The sequence below is a fragment of the Condylura cristata genome, unplaced genomic scaffold, assembly GCF_000260355.1.
Source record: "Condylura cristata isolate star-nosed mole 26May11 unplaced genomic scaffold, ConCri1.0 scaffold00008, whole genome shotgun sequence".
Classification (NCBI taxonomy): domain Eukaryota; kingdom Metazoa; phylum Chordata; class Mammalia; order Eulipotyphla; family Talpidae; genus Condylura; species Condylura cristata.
In genome coordinates this window covers 25217940-25234835 of record NW_004567109.1, presented here as the reverse complement: position 1 = coordinate 25234835, position 16896 = coordinate 25217940, and the positions used below count along the sequence as shown (strand labels likewise).

General features: G+C 52.4%; 1 protein-coding gene across 1 annotated transcript in view; it reads right to left on the bottom strand.

Moving 5' to 3' along the window:
- The window catches only part of LOC101627994 (fatty-acid amide hydrolase 1-like), a 33669-nt gene extending 20404 nt beyond the window's left edge, over positions 1 to 13265 (bottom strand). Inside the window, exons 1-14 of the mRNA XM_012722116.1 lie at positions 13074 to 13265; positions 10817 to 10930; positions 10441 to 10590; positions 9728 to 9861; positions 8950 to 9171; positions 7776 to 7867; positions 7281 to 7405; positions 6034 to 6159; positions 4821 to 4918; positions 4403 to 4502; positions 3711 to 3754; positions 3016 to 3055; positions 2531 to 2639; positions 898 to 1043 (exon numbers count right to left, since the gene is read on the bottom strand). Coding sequence (XP_012577570.1) covers positions 898 to 1043; positions 2531 to 2639; positions 3016 to 3055; positions 3711 to 3754; positions 4403 to 4502; positions 4821 to 4918; positions 6034 to 6159; positions 7281 to 7405; positions 7776 to 7867; positions 8950 to 9171; positions 9728 to 9861; positions 10441 to 10590; positions 10817 to 10930; positions 13074 to 13265 — 1692 coding nt within the window. The remainder of the gene's footprint in view (positions 1 to 897; positions 1044 to 2530; positions 2640 to 3015; positions 3056 to 3710; positions 3755 to 4402; positions 4503 to 4820; positions 4919 to 6033; positions 6160 to 7280; positions 7406 to 7775; positions 7868 to 8949; positions 9172 to 9727; positions 9862 to 10440; positions 10591 to 10816; positions 10931 to 13073) is intronic.
- Positions 13266 to 16896: the final 3631 nt, after the last annotated feature.

The following is a 16896-nucleotide window of genomic DNA, read 5'->3' as shown; positions in this document are numbered from 1 at the left end:
AGACAGAGTGGGGAGCAGAACAGGCAGATTGATGAAATACATATACTGCTGAGGGGAGCAGTAGGAGAGACAGGAGAGGTCTGCAGCACCATGTGGGTCACCTCCGGGGCCAGGGATCGAACTCACACTGAAGTAAGTGTCAGTAGCTAGCTTGCAGTGCTGAGACCTAACCCTTTGCGCCACCAGGGAGGGCCCGAGAAGAGAAAGTTTTGATGGGCGAGAACCTCAAGACAGTTTAGAAGCAGGGAAGTATCAATATTGTTATTTTTTCAGAATTCAGATTGGTAACTTCATCACCAAAATCAATTTTTAGAAAAAGTAATCTATTTAATGTCTAATTCAGGCACAGGCAAAATTTTCAGATAGTCTGGCTCTATCTCTCACCAAAGTGGGGCTGTTATTTTAGACCCTGCACTAAGTAAGCCCGAGGGAATATGTCCTTTTGTGAAGCCACCTCTGAATCAGTAATAGCAGCATTTTTGAACACTTCCTACACAAAAAGCCTATGTCATGGCTTCACTCTTTTTCAATTTAACTTTTGGTACAACCCTGCAGGGTAAATGTTTTAACTCCCATTTTTCTGGCCCAGAGAGGGGCAGTGTCCTGCTCAGTCACACAGCAAGCAACTAACTAGGGGCCTTCACTCTGCCTCTGGAATCAACTTTCCCTACAGACGTTTTTACTGGATTTGCTGAGTATTTTCTTCCCTAACAAGGACAGAGGCCACTTGGAGATCAAATGATGTGTGTGTCCTTCGGATGGGGTGAAACTGCACCAGAAATGATAAGGAGTAAACACTAGGAATGACGGCCCCTCCCTCGTCTCCACCCTACAACTCAGCTGGGATCAAGACAAGGGGGTAGTGGGTAGGGGATAAGGATGGAGAGGGAAACTGACCTCCTGGAAATTTCTGTCATAACTATCTCCGTAGTACCCCTTGTAGAAGACCAGATCCTCCTCATCCTGTAGTGTCACGGTGGTGACTGGTACCACACCGGCAGGGAAGTCCAGCACGTTGAACAGGCTTAGATAGGAGAGGCTATCTACCGAGAGATTCAGAAAAACCCAGCAAATCTTCAGGTGCGGGAGAGGATGCGTGAGCGCCCCCTTGGGGACATTCTGGAAGCTGCAGCCCTCTGGGCGTGCGAGCGCGCCAGGAGTCCACCTCCGCCAGCCCCAGGGAGTCTTAGTGCCCGGCTCTATGCCAGCTTCCCGACGTCGCGGCTTCCCTGGGAGGTGGGGAGTGCCATATCCTGTGCATAGTGGGGGAACCGCTGTGGCAAAACGTTGGATGGTTTTTCCCAAGCTATACAGCTGGTGTCTAACAGGGTTCAGCACCTGCTGCAGTGTGGGCTGTACCCTGGGCTTCGGGACAGGGTTTGTGTGCTGCCACCCTGCCTGGCAAACGCAGCCCCTCTACAGCAGACACTGGTAGGCAGGGAGTGGACATCAATGTTGGGGCAGTGTTGTCCACAGGGGACACCAGAACACAGCCAGTGTGGGGTATGACTTTGGGCAGCCCCAAAGAGAGAGCATCCTCCGGGAAGGAGCCCCACTCTTTGGGGTTTTCACCCTACATTAATGCCACCTGGGAGGCCTGCACCTGCGCTGGGCATAAGACTGGGGGTGCTCCTGACAGTGCCCTGGCCTCAAGCCTGGTGTCAAGTGGGCTGAGTTGAAGACACCTTTTGAAATGGGCAGCAGAAAGCATGTTGAGTTTGAATGTCTGTGCTATGGGAAAGAAGCCGGACCCAAAGCCTCATCCCTCGTGATTCCATGGATATGGAATCACCTAGAAAAGGCAAAACTGTAGAGATAGAAAGTGTATCAGTTGTTGCCTAAGGTTAAGAGCATGAGAGAAATTTGGGGGATGCTGGAAATATTCTATATTTTAATTATGGTGGTGGTTATACAACTATATACATTTGTTGAAATTCACCAGATTACACATTTAAAGTTGGTGAATTGTACTGCATGAAAGTTTTACTTTCATGAAGTACCTTTTTTTAAAGATTTATTTCATTTATTTATGCATACAAGAACTGGAGTATAGGCCAGAGGGAATGAGAGGCTTCACCAGAGACAAAACAGAGGACTGATGAAGTACACTGCTGAGGGGAACAGCGGGCGGGTCAGGAGAGGTCTGCTGAGCCATGTGGGTCAGCTCCCTGGCCAGGGATCGAACTCATGCCGCAATGATTACCGATAACTTCATAGTGCCGAGACTTAACCCCTTGTGCCACCAGGGGTTAAAGATGTAATAAAGTACCTTTTTAAAGTGAATGGAAATTGGGGATGCTGCTAACTGGTGCAGGGTTTCACTTTGGGATGGTAACAACGTCCATAACTAGACTGTGATCATGACTGTCTGGCATTCTGAATACACTGCCTTCTACACTTTAAAATGACTATCAGACTTTTATCCCAATTTCTAAAAATAGTGAACAGAGAGAGAGGCAAAGTCCACAGCAGCAGGGCTCAGAAGTCCTGAGCTCCTAGTCTGAACCCATCAGCACAGAGGTCCCCTCACCCCAACTTTTGGCAGGGTAGCCTATGGAGAAGGCAGGGTCCACAGTGGGTATCAGTAGCACATCCAGGCCGAGGGACCGCCACTCTGCTATGAACTCCTGCTGATACTCCTGTAGAGACAGTGGATTGGGGGTCAGACCAGCGCAGGCCATTGTTTGCTGGATAAGGTCAGGGGCTGCCAGGCCCAGGCAGGTTATATCCCAGAAAGAGTTCCCAGTATGCAAAGTTATCTGGGAGGGGGTTTCTCTGGGAGCCAAGGTCAGGGGTAGGAAGTGGATGCAGCATGCAGTGATTTAGGGACAATGTGTGATCTGGGCCCAAGGCATATGGACTAGATTAACTTCCCAGGCACCAAATTTCCCAGCTCGGTGCAGATGGGCCTCCCCTGCAGGTCAGGAAAGAGCTCTGTCCCCTGTCTGGCCACTCTGTCACCACCCAGATCTCTGCCGCCCCTGTTCCCCCAAGGTCTCCCCAGGCTTATGTTACTTTCACAGCTGTGTGCTGCTCCCACAGTTGCTTGGTCGTCCTGGGGGAACAAGGAAAAACATGAAGGTCAGCATAGGGAAACCTCTTCATAAAAAGAGGCAGGGTCTGGCCGCAAGGCGGGCTGCAAACCAGCTGATGGACTCAGAGTGACCCTGTGTGTGGTCCCCTGACCAAGACCCTGTTTTTTTTTCCAAGCACACATCCTGTGGTCAATGTCCACCAGCCTCAGGGATGCAAAGGGTCTTCCCAAAACTGGAGGCCCATCCCCTAACCTATGGGGTACCAGTCAGCCTTCAGCCCACTCCAGCCCCAACTCTAACCAGTACTTCATCTTCAAGTCCCACCAGGTCAGGCCCAGGAGCAAACCCTAACCCAAACCAGACTCATCTTCCAACCACATCCTCACCCCACTTCAGCCCCATCCTCTACTCTAATTCAAACCAACCTCATCTTGAACTCAACCCCACTCAGTCTTTACCCCAACCTGACCCAAACAAACCTGAACTCAAAGCTTAACTCAATCAGCTCCAACCCCAACCAACAGTCCAAATGTGACCCAGTGTCAGACATGACCTGAACTCCTGATTAGCCTGAAGTTTAAATAGCCCTTACCCCGCAGTGGACTCCACTCAGTTCCCACCACCCCATGGAAAACCTTGTGAGTGGAAACTGGGTGTGAGGAGTTGGCCACTCACCTGACTCCACGAAACTCTTCCAATTTCTGGCTAACTCGGGGCTCCTGGAGGTGGGGAGAGATGGGAAGACCAACTTTAGACATCATAGGGGCACACCGACCTGCCCAGGGTGGGGCCTAGGAAAAGCCACGCTGCCCACACAGGGACATGGAGTCCTCTCCGCTCCTCACTAGCCCCCCACCTCCTCTACATCCTGCTTGACCCACACCCCTTCTCTAACGCCTACCTTCCTTCACTCCCTCAAACCTCTCCGCTCCTCACTAGCCCCCCACCTCCTCTGCACCCTGCTTGACCCACACCCCTCTCTAACGCCTACCTTCCTTCACTCCCTCAACCCTCTCCCCCTCTCAGCTTCTCTGAAGCCGCCTCCCCACTCTTCTCTTTAGCCCCACTCTCAATTCCTCTTCACCTTGAACTCACCTCTGACCCACCACCATTCTCTGGGTCACCATCACAGAAGGTGGGTGACCTTCCCCCACCCTTTTTCTTAGTCCACCTTCCCCTTCTCTCTCTCTCTCTCTCTCTCTCTCTCTCTCTCTCTCTCTCTCTCTAGTTTATTGAGGAAAGGAGAATAAGGAAAGAGAAACACCTGCAGTCTTAAAGAACAAGGACGCCCCTCCTCTCCTTTCTGGGCCCCTTCTCCTTTCTGGAACCCCCTCCTCGGATCCCTCCACATCCTGGTCCACACTCACTCTATACTTCAGGATCCAGGCCAAGACACGCTTCAGTGCATCTGGCAGACGTAACTGGCTGACTGTGGGCTTCACACAGGGATCCACAATGTCCCCCTCACTGAAGAACAATGGTCACATAGCTGGTTAGTGACAGCCTCTCAGGCCTTAGCTGACTCCCACAACCACCCAACTCCCTCTCTGTAGATAAACCACAGGTTGATTCTGCTCCCGCCACTACCACCCCTGGAACACATGACTCCTGAACACAGGGTCCGAGTGGCTGACTGGTGGCGGAAGGTCACACAATTAGCCAGCGGCATCCCACCAGTCCAGGACCCCAGTCCCTCCACAACCCCCTTCCAGGGCTCAGGTTGCCTCCAGCCCCCACCAGAGCCCATTTATACCAAGCCTCATAGCAGAATCCTAACAAACGTACAGCTTCTCCAAAAGGGTGGCCCCAGCATCAGCGAACAGGCCCCCGGTAAACAGGTGCTGGAAGGCATATCCCCCGCGGGGGATGGAGAAGGGGACGACCTGCCGAGACAGAGGCTGAGTTGGGATCTGAGACCCCTCCACCCTTCCTCTTCTCTGTCTGCATCCCTTAGAATTTACAGAAGCTGGCACATCATTCGTGGGGAACCTCTATGGCTTGCCCCTTCCTGCCCTGCCCGCTTCTATTCCATCTTCACGGTCGCCTCATGTGGCTCAAGGGGGTTAAGAGATGCACCCCCACCCCCTGTAATGCAGCGGGTTGGAGCGCTGCACTGTGAAGCTAAGCCAAGCTGTGGCTGTTCAGTGTGAGTTTGATCCCCACCCCAGAGGTGACCCACATGGCACAGAAGACCTCTCCTGTATTGCCGACTGCTCCCCTCAATAGTGTACTTTGTCAATCTGCCTATTATGATCCCCACTCTGTTTCTGGTAAATCCTCTGGCCCCTGCACCTCTGGCCTGCACCCCAGTTCTGTATGCATAAATAAATTAATCTTAAAAAGAGAGAGAGAGATTGGCCCACGAGCACATAGCAGGTATGTGTGTCTAAACAGAAGATATCTTTTTTACAAAATTATTTATTTATGCATACAGAGCTGGGGTACAGGCCAGAGGTGAGGTGAGGGGATTCACTAGAGACATAGAGGGGATTAGAATAGGCATATTGACAAAATTCACTGCTGAGGGGAGCAGCAGGCGAGACAGGAGAGGTCTGCTGTGCCATTTGGGTCAGCTTCCTGGCAGGGGATGGAATTTGTGCTGAAGTGGCTGTGGACAGCCTCATGGTGCTGCACTTTAACCTGTTGTGCCACCAGAGAGGGCCCACGGGAAGAGGTTTAAATAACAGGGAGCTCCTTACAAACGTTTGATGGAGGGAGCAGAGACCAGGGCTATAAGAACCATAGGAGCAGGTCCCTGAGTCCCCATCACTGAAGAGGGAAGACATATCTTTATTCCTTTCTCACAGAATGGGGTCCACTCTGCCCCCGCCCTCCACCTCTATCCCCTCAGTCTTCTTCAAGAAGCTTAGGAGAAACACAGTTATCTCAGCAGTCCAAACTCACACATCACCTCCTTTCCCTCCAAGAACAGCCCAATCTAGCACCCTAACCCATCCCACCTCCTCCCCCTTCCTACCTCAGGCGCAATAAGCCTCACCTGGTGTCCTGCATCCTGGAGCAGCCTGGAGGTGAGCCTCATGGCTCTGAGCATGCTGGGCGATGGCTGGGTGAAGCCATCTGATTCACAGTAGCCAATGCGAAGGGGCTGGTGACTAGAGTACACCTGGAGGCAAGAAGGACTAGGTGAGACTCCGAAAGGAGCCTGGGCTGGGTCAAGGGGCCTCGCTCTCTCCAGGATTCAGACTTGAAGGCTGTGCCTTGGGTCACAGTTATCCTCAGAGAAATACACAAGAATGCCCAAGAGCCCCTTTGAGCCTTCTTATATACTGTCCAGGCTCTAGGTCCCCTGAGGAACTGCTGGAGGGATGGATGAAAATGAATCACACAAATGATTGAGTGGATCGAGTGGGCAAGTAGGGAGATGGTAGATTTGTGAATGAGCGTGGGTATATGAACAAGATGGTGAACAGGTGGGTGGACAGAGGGTTGAATGGGCAGAAGGGTGAGTAGATGTATTGAAACAAATATCTTTAAGCTTAAAGTGGTCAACAGAGATTGAAGATGAGGAGATCAATAAAAGCTAAGAATGGGAGACCCACAGTGATCATGGCTTGTAGAACTGGGATGTGTGTGGGGAATCAGAAGACCAACCATTCGCTGAATGGTAGACAGAGACTCCCTTTATGGAGAGGGTTCTGAAGCCAGATGCACTAGGTTTAAAGCCCAACACTGCTGGTTACTAGCTATGTGATTATAGACAATTCATTTCACTGCCCTGTTAGTAGGAAGAGAAATGTGCATTCTATCGTGTGAGTGTTAGGATACAATGGAAAGAAATTGCACATGTTAGGAACCAATAAATGTTGAATGACTTAATGAATAAATGAAGAACTGGAAGGGTCTAGAGCAACCTTCCATTCCAACTTCTTTATTGAACCAATGGGGAGACTAAGGTCCAGGGAAGTGACGTGGCCAGAGTTACCTCAAGGTCTAAAATCCCAAGTTACCTAGATACCCGGTTCTCAAAACCTTCTCTACTAAGGATTCCAATTGCATGCTGGGCATGTGATATGGGGGTCTCCCTCTGGAAGCAATGACACTGTGGCTGCAGGGAGCCAAGAGGCCAAGGAAGTGGGCATCAGCTGTGGTGGGAGACAAGTATGACTGAGCATGCAGCCTCCTTGCTCACTACACCTTGGGCTGGGAAAGGAGGTCTTGGCAGGGGATGGTTAGACAGCAGACAGGTCAGTGAGGAATATCAGTCTGCACCTCTACTCAGCTCACCTCCTCCTTGAAGGGCACGGGGGGCACAGTGGGGTCCAGTCGGTGCATGTCTTCACTCAGCAGGGCTTGCAGGCACAGCGCCAGGCTCTCTACATCCCGGGCCATGGGGCCAGCTGCTGTGGTCACTGCATGGAGAAGAGGGGAGAGAAGCACCTCTCATCCTTTCTGCTCAGGGGATGCCCCCACACTTCCTACTCTCATCGGGTAGGGGTCAAGGCCATGACCAGTGTCAAAGGAAGGGGTCTGATGCCATCCTAGGTCAGGTGTTGAAGACAAATAGAGCTGACAGACCAGCCTGGAACAGAACACCCATAGGCCAGCAGGAATGATAAATCTAGATAGAAGGAATGACACCAGCTTTTCCCAGGCACCTCTGTCACTAGTGGGGTTGATATACAACATAGGGTTGAGTAAAAGTGTCATTAGGAGAAAAGCTGACAGGTTTGTCCTTGAATGGGTGAAGGGTGGACAGCCACAACTCAGATAGGAGCATACCTGTTTTCACACCCTGAACAGCAGAAGCGATTCCAGAGTAGCTGCAAAACCCCAAACCCCCAAATCCCAGTTCAGGACCTGAAGGGAAGGGCCTGGGTGCCAAGGAGACTTGACACCCAGGCAATGAATTCTCCCAGGGCCCAGCACTGGAGTAGGAGCTGCTTTAACCCTTCTACGATTCTCTACTACTCAAGATCTCATTGACAGCCCACTTTTCTCATAGCTTTTGCTTGTAATCCCTTCACACACGTTCCATGCAAAGGAAGCTGCTTATACTCTTAAAACCTTCGGGACTCCACCCCAACTCTGCCTGTCCATCCTTCCCTTCCCTCATCTTGATTCTGAAAGTTGAAAGTGTAGGGTCTTAATAAGTCTCCGTGAAAGAAAACACCCACTTCATCTGTCAGTTCCCACAAGCTTTGAACTCTCCTAGAACCCTGATCACTTTCTGACTCAGGCATGTGAATGTCTAGGAACACCACAGAGGCAAGGAGGCAGGTCTGAGAATGCTCTGTGTCCCTGCTCCGGGAGCCACAACAGAGCAAGGACCCAGCGTGGGAGTGAGAGGTGGAGCAGTGGATGGGTGGATGGGTGAGGGGTGGCAAAAATGGACTGGTAGATGGATAGCCAGAGAAGTGAATGGATGAAGAGAGGCCTGAGTAAGCGAATGAATAAACAAATGGAAGGACGTGTGAAAGTTTTTCAAGGACATTGCCAATTCAGGGATATTTATCCATTTTGTCTATTAATATGTCCTAAGTACTAATATGCAACAGAGGAAACACTCAATAAACATTTGTTAAGTAAGTGGTGGGTACATGGTGAAATTATTTGTCCACAGAAACTCAGGTGATGACTACACGGATGGATGAAGAGATGAAGGAGGGATAGATAATGAAGACATAGATGGGTGAAGGCTTGAGGGGCAGTGTAGATGAACAGATGTCTATATTGCTGAATGAATGATATAATGGATGAATAAGTGAAAGGTCGATCCCATGGCCACCCCTAGCAATTACGGCGTGTTGAGCTATGGCTGAGACAGGAGTCACGTGAAGTCCTCCCACCTTCACTCACTTCCCCTGGCGCTGACTTGAGTGGATGAGACTTGATGTAGGGAGCAGATGCCTCAACCCCTCCAGGCCCTAATCCCTGTGGGCGGGGCTGAGCCTACCCGGACACCAAGTACCTGAGGCGGCGCCCGGTGGTCCGGAGGCTGTAGACACCACAGAAGCTGGCTGGTATGCGGAGACTGCCCCCTGTGTCGGTGCCCATGCCGAGGATGGACCCCTTCTCTGCCAGCAGAGCTCCCTCGCCCCCTGAAGAGCCCCCAGGTGTTTTCTTCAAGTTCAGAGGGTTCAGAGTCTGTCCATAGATGGGGTTGCTACAGTCAAAGCTGAGGTCAACAAAAGGAAAGGGGGTTGCTGAGAGGTGCAAGTGTAACAGGGAGGCTGGCCCTGGCCACCGGGAGGCCAGCCACCCTCAGGAGTCAAGCCGGGGCTGCTTCTGCTCCTGTGGTTCCATGAGCTCTTGCTGTCCCTTCCTGCTGTGGCGGGGACACTGAGCAAGACAGAGCCCGAGCAGAACTCAAATAAGCACCAGGAGCCCGGCGCCTCTGCTGTTGGAGTGGGGTCGGGTTCCTCACAAAAATGAGTACACTGGAGGTGGAGGGGGGAGGAGAACAGAAGCACACATAGAGAGAGAAGCTAGGAGAGGGAGGGAGATGGAACTTTCAGAACCTCAAAGACTGAGCGTCCCTGGAGACCAGGGAGCCCACCCCCATGTTATAAGATAAGGAAACGGGGCTCAGAGGGCACCAAAGACTCACCCCAAACCTTGGTCCTGGACATCTGTACACCAGCCCCACCTCTCCCTCTGCCCTGGACTGAGACTTGAAGTGTCCCTGGGCCCGGCCCCAGCTCCAACCCCAGCTTGGTCTCTGCTTTAGAAACCTGATCAGCGTCTGGGGCACGTTGGTCTTAACGAAAGGGATGGCTCCCTGAGCCTTGAGCACTTCCACAGTGACCGCGTCCTTGGCTGCTGGCCTCTCCAGGAGCTGGGACAGGCCACACGTGGAGTCATGACCCTGCAGAGAAGTGGCATTAACTCCAGCCCATGGGGCCCAAGGACCGAATAACTCAGCCCATCCCACCCCATCCTCACTTATGCTCACACCCCCGGAGTCAGTTGCACCCTGAGGAGATGGCAGAATAGCCTGGTGGCCAAGAGTCTGGGTTTGGGCACCAAACCACTGAGTTTGATTCCAGCTGGCCACTTCCTAGCAGTGCATAATTGATTATCTTTTTTTTTTTTTAGATTTATCTATTTATGCATATAAAAGCTGGGGTGTAGGCCAGAGGTGTGTGGGTGAGAGGGTTCAACAGAGATGGAGTAGGGAGCAGAACAGGCAGACTGACTGAAATACACTGCAGAGGGGAGCAGGGGGCCAGACAGGAGAGGCCTGCTGCTCCATGTGGGTCACCTCCCTCGCCTGGGATCAAACTCGTGCTGCAGTGGCTGGTGATAGCGTGATAGTGCTGAGACTTAATCCCCGTGCCACCAGGGAGACCCCGATGAAGTTTCTTGCCCAAAGTCACACACATGACGGTGCAAGCCCCCACGCATAGGTGCATGTCCACAGATGCACACCCACCCCGGGGCTCACCATGCAGTCATAGGTGTCCTTCAGGCTTACGGGGACCCCATACAGAAGGCCTCTCTCGCTCTTCTTGAGCTTCTTCAATGCCTGCAGTTGCCCCTCACACTCCCCCAGGAAATCTGTCAGGCAGTTTACCTTCTGGTGCACCTTCAGTGCCTGAGCAACATGGAGGGAACCCAGAAAGGGTCTTAGGTGAGGCCAGGGACAGGGATTCACCGGTCCCCTCCCACCATTTGACTCAGAGCAGAACAGAGGTGACACTGTGCCATAAGCCCCTCTCCAAGCTACCTCATCCCCAACTAGGTACACCTGCCCTCCAGCTCCCCAGACATCCTCCACTCAGCCCAGAACTCTTATTTGGGTCCTGACTCCTGACACCAACCTGTTCTAAGTAGCTACAGAGGACGCTCTCCAGGCTCAACTCTTCAGCCTTCAGCTTCTGAACCAACTTGGTCAGAGGCAGCTCCAGGATAAACTGAGGATCCAACTCTGGCTCCTGTGGAAATGAAGGAAAGGACGGGCGGATGCCAAAAACTAATCACTCAGGCCCTCCCTGGTGGCACAGGGGTTAAAGTCTCCACAATACCCAGGCACCCTGTTTCTCCCACACAGGCATATCTTTCCTGGGGCCTCAGAACCATATACCCACTCTGATGCTCATGCATACGCAGGCCTTATCTGTCAAACCTGTTCTTCATGAAATCCCAAGTTGATATTCATCTCAGAATCATCTCAGATCCCTCTTTTCCATTCATGATCTGATGTTATTCCTAACATCTAACACTGGTGAGCTTGCAACACATATTACAACAATCAGAACATGTGGGAGGTGAGAGGGTTCACTAGAGACAGAATGGGGAGCAGAACAGGCTGAGGGGAGAAGGGGGCAAGACAGGAGAGGTCTGCTGCACCTCCTGCCTCAGCTCCCTGGTCTGGGATCAAACTTGTGCTGCTGGCTGCCTACTGATAGCTTGATAGCACTGAGACTTAAGCCCTGCGCCGCCAGGGAGGCCCTACTCTCTGTGAAATTTTGCTAAACTGCACTGAATTGGATTTGTTTGAACCCAGCAAGGGTTCCCACCACCCTGGAGCATAAAGGTAGATACCTGAAGCTGGAGGGAACCCCTGATGAAGGAGTGACCTACCTGGGAAGTGTCTAGGATAGATCTGTCTATCTTTGTTGAGGATAGAATGAGGCATTGAGAACCAAGGGGCCTGGAGCCTTGAGAGGAAGCTCACTCCAGGTGAGCTCTCCCGGATCGCCTTCCACTCCTCCACACACACCTCTCAGGTGCACAGTTCATACGCCCGGTCCCACACATACACTGATGGAAGGTCCTTATTTGTCAGCCACACGACCACACGTGCCCCGCCCCCCCAAACATGCAAACCCACACCACGAGCACAGTTCATACACGCACAACTCGGCAAATGACACCACAGGCACATAGCCAAGCACAAGCTGCACGGGGCAGACACGCACCAGCCAGCACGCAGTGAAACACCAACAGGAGGCGGCGCCAGGGAGGCCCTGGCGTTTGCAGTAAAGGACCCTGAGCCCACCGCGGTGCACAGATGGACCTCTGCACCACGCGGGAATCCTCTCCATCATGCTGATTCGCCACAGCAACCCCATTAGCCCCGATTTCCTCTTCATCAGCCAGGGAGGGGCAGCTGCTCTCTGGGGGCAGATTGATTTATCCAACTAATTAGCCCCAATTAATATTAATACACATTCTCAGAAACTGCAGCCGCTTGGGCAGAGAAGCTGCCCATTGGGGCCATCAATCACCGTCCAGGGGACGGCAGAGGACACTCAGGAGGTCCAGAACACAGCGACAGCACCTCGGGCACAAGCCCTACCCCCAGGGGCTCCCAGAGGGAGTCCATCATCATTAAGCCAAGTTGGGAACCCTAAGACACTATGAACCCGCCCCTCCTCAGGCAGCTGGGGAGTCTGAGGCCCAGAAAGGAACCTCTGGGCCACACAGCCAGGTGCAGGCCCTCTGTGAGGTCCTTGGTCATCCTTCGGTCCTTCTCTGCCACTCCAGGCTGAGGTTGCGAACACTGAGTGACTCAGTCACTTTGCCTGCTAAGCCCAGGGGGCCACAGTGACTCTCGGTGCCTTGAAATACGCCAATGCAAGCTGATAAAGCGCCTCTTTAAATCACAGGTCTTCCTGGGAGGGTCCTACCCCGCGACCCCCACCCCTCGACCCCCCAGCTCTTTGTCTGTCAGGTGTTTGGGAAACGCGATGGCACTGGGGTGAGGGGGGCTGCCGGGGGGTGCTCGGGCCAGAAGGAGGACTGCTCCTACTTCCAATTGCTCTGTCAGCTTATACCCCAAGTGAACAGAGACCACTGAGTTCTCCTCCTTAGCGTTGCAAACACCAAATTGCTGTTTCTAAGCCTGCCTGTGCCTGCAGGAGCCCCAGCACTGCCCTTGGCCTCAAGGGGCTCAGAGGACATAAAGAAGGGACTGAGGGTGATGCAGAGAGCCAGCACAGGGAGAGTTGGAGGTGGGAGACTAGGTACCCCGAAGCCCTGTTTTCCACAGAGGAGGGGACAAGGAGAGATCCCTCCATGAGATCCACCATTTGGGACTGAGGGCTGGGGTCCCACGGGCACTTCCCCACTCACCTGCTGCCGGAGACGCTGTGCCAGGGTCTCCATCTGCTGCAGTGCCATCTCCCTGCGCTTCTGTGCCCTGGGGATCTTGTTCCGTGCTGGAGCCTGCTGCCAGAAAAGGGAAGACCCCAACAGAGCAGCCCCCAAAATGGCCAGTGGGAGAAGCGCCACCAGGGAGTAAGCCAGCCAAGTCAGCCCAAGCATTGTGGCCCCTGTGTGGTTACAACTGCTCCTCCAGAGCCTCGCACAGTTATATGTCAGGCACACTGTGACAGCACCTCCTTAATGGGTAGCCCTCTGGAGCAGAAGCCACGGCCCTGGGTGTGACCAAACCCAGCCTCCTCCCGGCTCCCTTTTACCCCTACTCAGCCTTCCTGAGAACACAGACACCTTGTGACTGGTCATGCAGAGGAAGAAACTTTGGCAGATAGCCCGAGAAGGCGCCCAGCAATCAGATGATTAGGACGCAGGTGGAACGTAACGTTTTAGTTCTGGTAATATTTGCATTTAGGAAGGCCACCCATTGCCATATATAGGATAACTGGAGAAGAATGGTGTAAAGTCAGGGGCAGACAGACAAGAAGCCGATTGTTCCTGCTTCACGGCCTCCTCTCCCTGCCATCCCCCGGACATCCACCAGCACCCTAGTGCTCTGATGGGGTTGTCCCAAAGGTGTCCTGTTGCCTTCATGATAATCACCAACTCCTTCATCATGGGTCATGGGCCACACGGCCGTGCGCTGAGCAGGCCGTACCTGCTGGGGAGAGCCAGAAGTCTGGGGCCGGCCAGGAGGAGCACAGGGACCCTAGGGGAGGATGCTCAAAGGCATTTGTCCCAGGGGAGCCAACGCAAGGAAGCGAGGACGGACACGACAGGCCGACACGGCTGCCCCTGCCTCCATTCTCCTCTCCCGAAGCCAGGCCGCCCTCTGAGGCTGGGACCCAACCTCCCCAGTGTATTGGGTCTGCCTTCCAGACTCATCTCCCACTTTCTTGTTGGGTTAGGCACTGCCTACATGCAGGTCAAGTGGGGGAGAAGAGGCTGTGGGCGGGATGGATGTGGAGGGGAAGGACACTTTAGATTGGCAGAAAAGTCACTGGAGGAATTGAAGCAATAGAGCAGGAGGGGCTTGCTTTGGAAATCCCCCCCAGGCCCGTGGCTGGGTCTGTCCAGTTCTGTCTCAGAGGCAGAGCTAAGCGACATCTCCACCGAGACTGCAGCCGTCACCGGCTGGGAGAGTGTGGCTCAGCCCTCAAGTCTGGGAAGCCAGAAGCAGCAGGTTTTGCAGTTGGTGACATGGGGTCCGAGCACCCAAAAGTCACCCAGAGTCAGGCCAAGCAGTAGGTAGTAGGTAGTTGACCTGCTGGATGCAACCTACATGGTAGCCCGAGGTCATCCACACTCTTAACACTCTGACTGCATCTACTCCAAGGGTCCTCGGAACTAGCCCTCCCCCTCCTCCTCCTCGGCAAGCACCCCTAGGTGCTTCGCCCCTTTTCTCTCCATCTCCTGCCCACATGCCCCTTGCCTCACTGAGTTCTGATTCCCCCGAGGGCCCGGGGACTTTGTTACACCATCCTTCCTTGAGTTGCATCCTCCATTGCCACATCCCTCCATATCTCTTTATCACACTTAGTACTAATTGAAATGATTTGTGTGTTTATTATTTTACTTATTTCTTACCTCCCTCCCTAGAAAAATATTTCATGAAAGCAAGAGCTGTGTCGACCTTTTGCACATGACAAGCACTAGACATTCCTTAATAGCTGAGCTGAGCCCTCCAGCCCTGTGTATCTCGGCTGGCTATTTCTCACAGCATTTAAAATCCTTCCCATTTTTTGGAGAAAATAATAACAATAATAATGAACAACTATATACCAGAGATATTTTATGGGGGTGGAGTGGGGGATGGGGTGGGGGAGAAGTTCAGTGGACTATGGTGATGGGAAGCCCACGGGGATTACAACTGAGATGGAAAAAGGCACAAAATGATGTAAAAATAAGCTATTATATTATTTTTTAAAATCCTTCCCATTTTTAATCTTGTTTAGATTCCCTTAGATTTATATCTGATTACATCCACAGCTACTACCCTTATATCTCTGCTTCCAGAAGATTCTCAATTCACCTATACTTAGTTGCCTTTATTTCCTTATTTTCACCCACTTCTCTAAGTCCAGACTAGTACCCAAATCATGCATTGACCTTGAAGTTAAATTAGCACCCTTTGAAGCCTTTGAAGTCATCACCTCTACCTTTCTTGAAATTCATCCTTAGGGCCTTCCAAGTTCTCAGTGTTAGCAAGCTATTGGCAGGTAGCTGCAGCAGCAGGATTTGGATCTTAGATCCCCAGCCAGGGAGCTGACCCACATGGCACAAGAAGCATGACCCACATGGTTTCCCAAGTTGCATTCTGTGGCAATGCAATCAATTCTTGGTTTAAAGTCACTTTTGCTTTGGCCCTCCCTGGTGGCGCAGCGGGTTAAAGCACAGCACTAAGAAGCTAGAGCCACTTCCTCATGAGTTCGATTCCCGCTTGCCCTGGAGGTGACCACATGGCGTGGCAGACCTCTCCTGACCCACCCGCTGCTTCGCTCAGCAGTGTACTTCATGATCTGCCTGTTCTGCCCCCCCACTCTGTCTCCGGTGAAGCCTCTTGCCACCCCTGAGCCTCTGGCCTGTACCCCAGTTCTGTATGCACAAATAAATAAATCTTTAAAAAAAAAAGTCACTCCTTCTAGGAAGTACACACACACACACACAGACAAGGATACCAGAGCAGAAAATCAAGTCTACTCTCACAAAGTAAAGGGGTAAAGCAGTGCTTTTGCCTTGTCAAGTTATGCATTGATGTCTGCTTGCTAGTAGAGTGAAAACTCCATTCAGGCAGGAACTGGTTATCTGAGTATACTGTGGGAGAATGTCTACATATTTACAGGATGGGTGGGGAGAGGGAGGGAGGGAGGGAGAGGGAGAAGCGGGGAGATGGGGGGGTGGATAGATGAGGACCCGCATGCACACCAGGATAAAGCTAAAGGTTGAGTTTTGACTGGGAGTTATTTTTTTTAAAAGATTTATTTATTTATGCATACAGAGCTGGGGCACAGGCCAGAGGTGCAGGAGTGATGAGAGGCTTCACTGAAGTGGTGGCTAGCCTGCAGTGGTGTGCTTTAATCTGCTGTGCCATCAAGGAGGGCCAGAGCTTACTAGGGTACAGGCCAGAGGTATAGGGGATGAGAGGATTCATCAGAGACAGAGCGGGGAGCAGAAGAGGTGGAGCTACTGAAATACACTGCTGAGGGGAGCAGTAGGTAAGACAGGAGAGGTCTGCTGCACCAGTGGGTCACTGACTGGCCAGGGATGGAACTCGTGCTGCAGTGGCTGCAGCCAGTTTCATAGTGCTGCACTTTGACCCATTGTGCCACCAGGGTGGCCCCTCCAATGGGAGGGAGTTATTTATCCTAATAATCAAAATCATGATAAAATAAATGTGAAAAGGGCTGACCAGGAAATTTTCTGTTAGAGACAAGAAAAGGAGGCAATCAGGAAAGGCCAAAATGCACGCACTGCGTAACAAGTCACCCACTTCTCTACTCAACAAGCCTTCACTGGGGACCCCCTGAGGACTCAGTACCACGCTGGGGCTAGCGTGGTAAAAACCCCACATGGCCCTGCCCTTAGTGACCTCCGCTTCCTCAGGAATCCAGGGTTGTCTGTGGGATCCCGGATCGCCTTATTCTCAAGGATATTGTCTTGGTGCCCAGAGTTCCTGCTTGTCAGGCAGGTGGAGGGCCATACAGGGGCCCCCTCTCACCAAGGGTAAAAATCCTGGTAT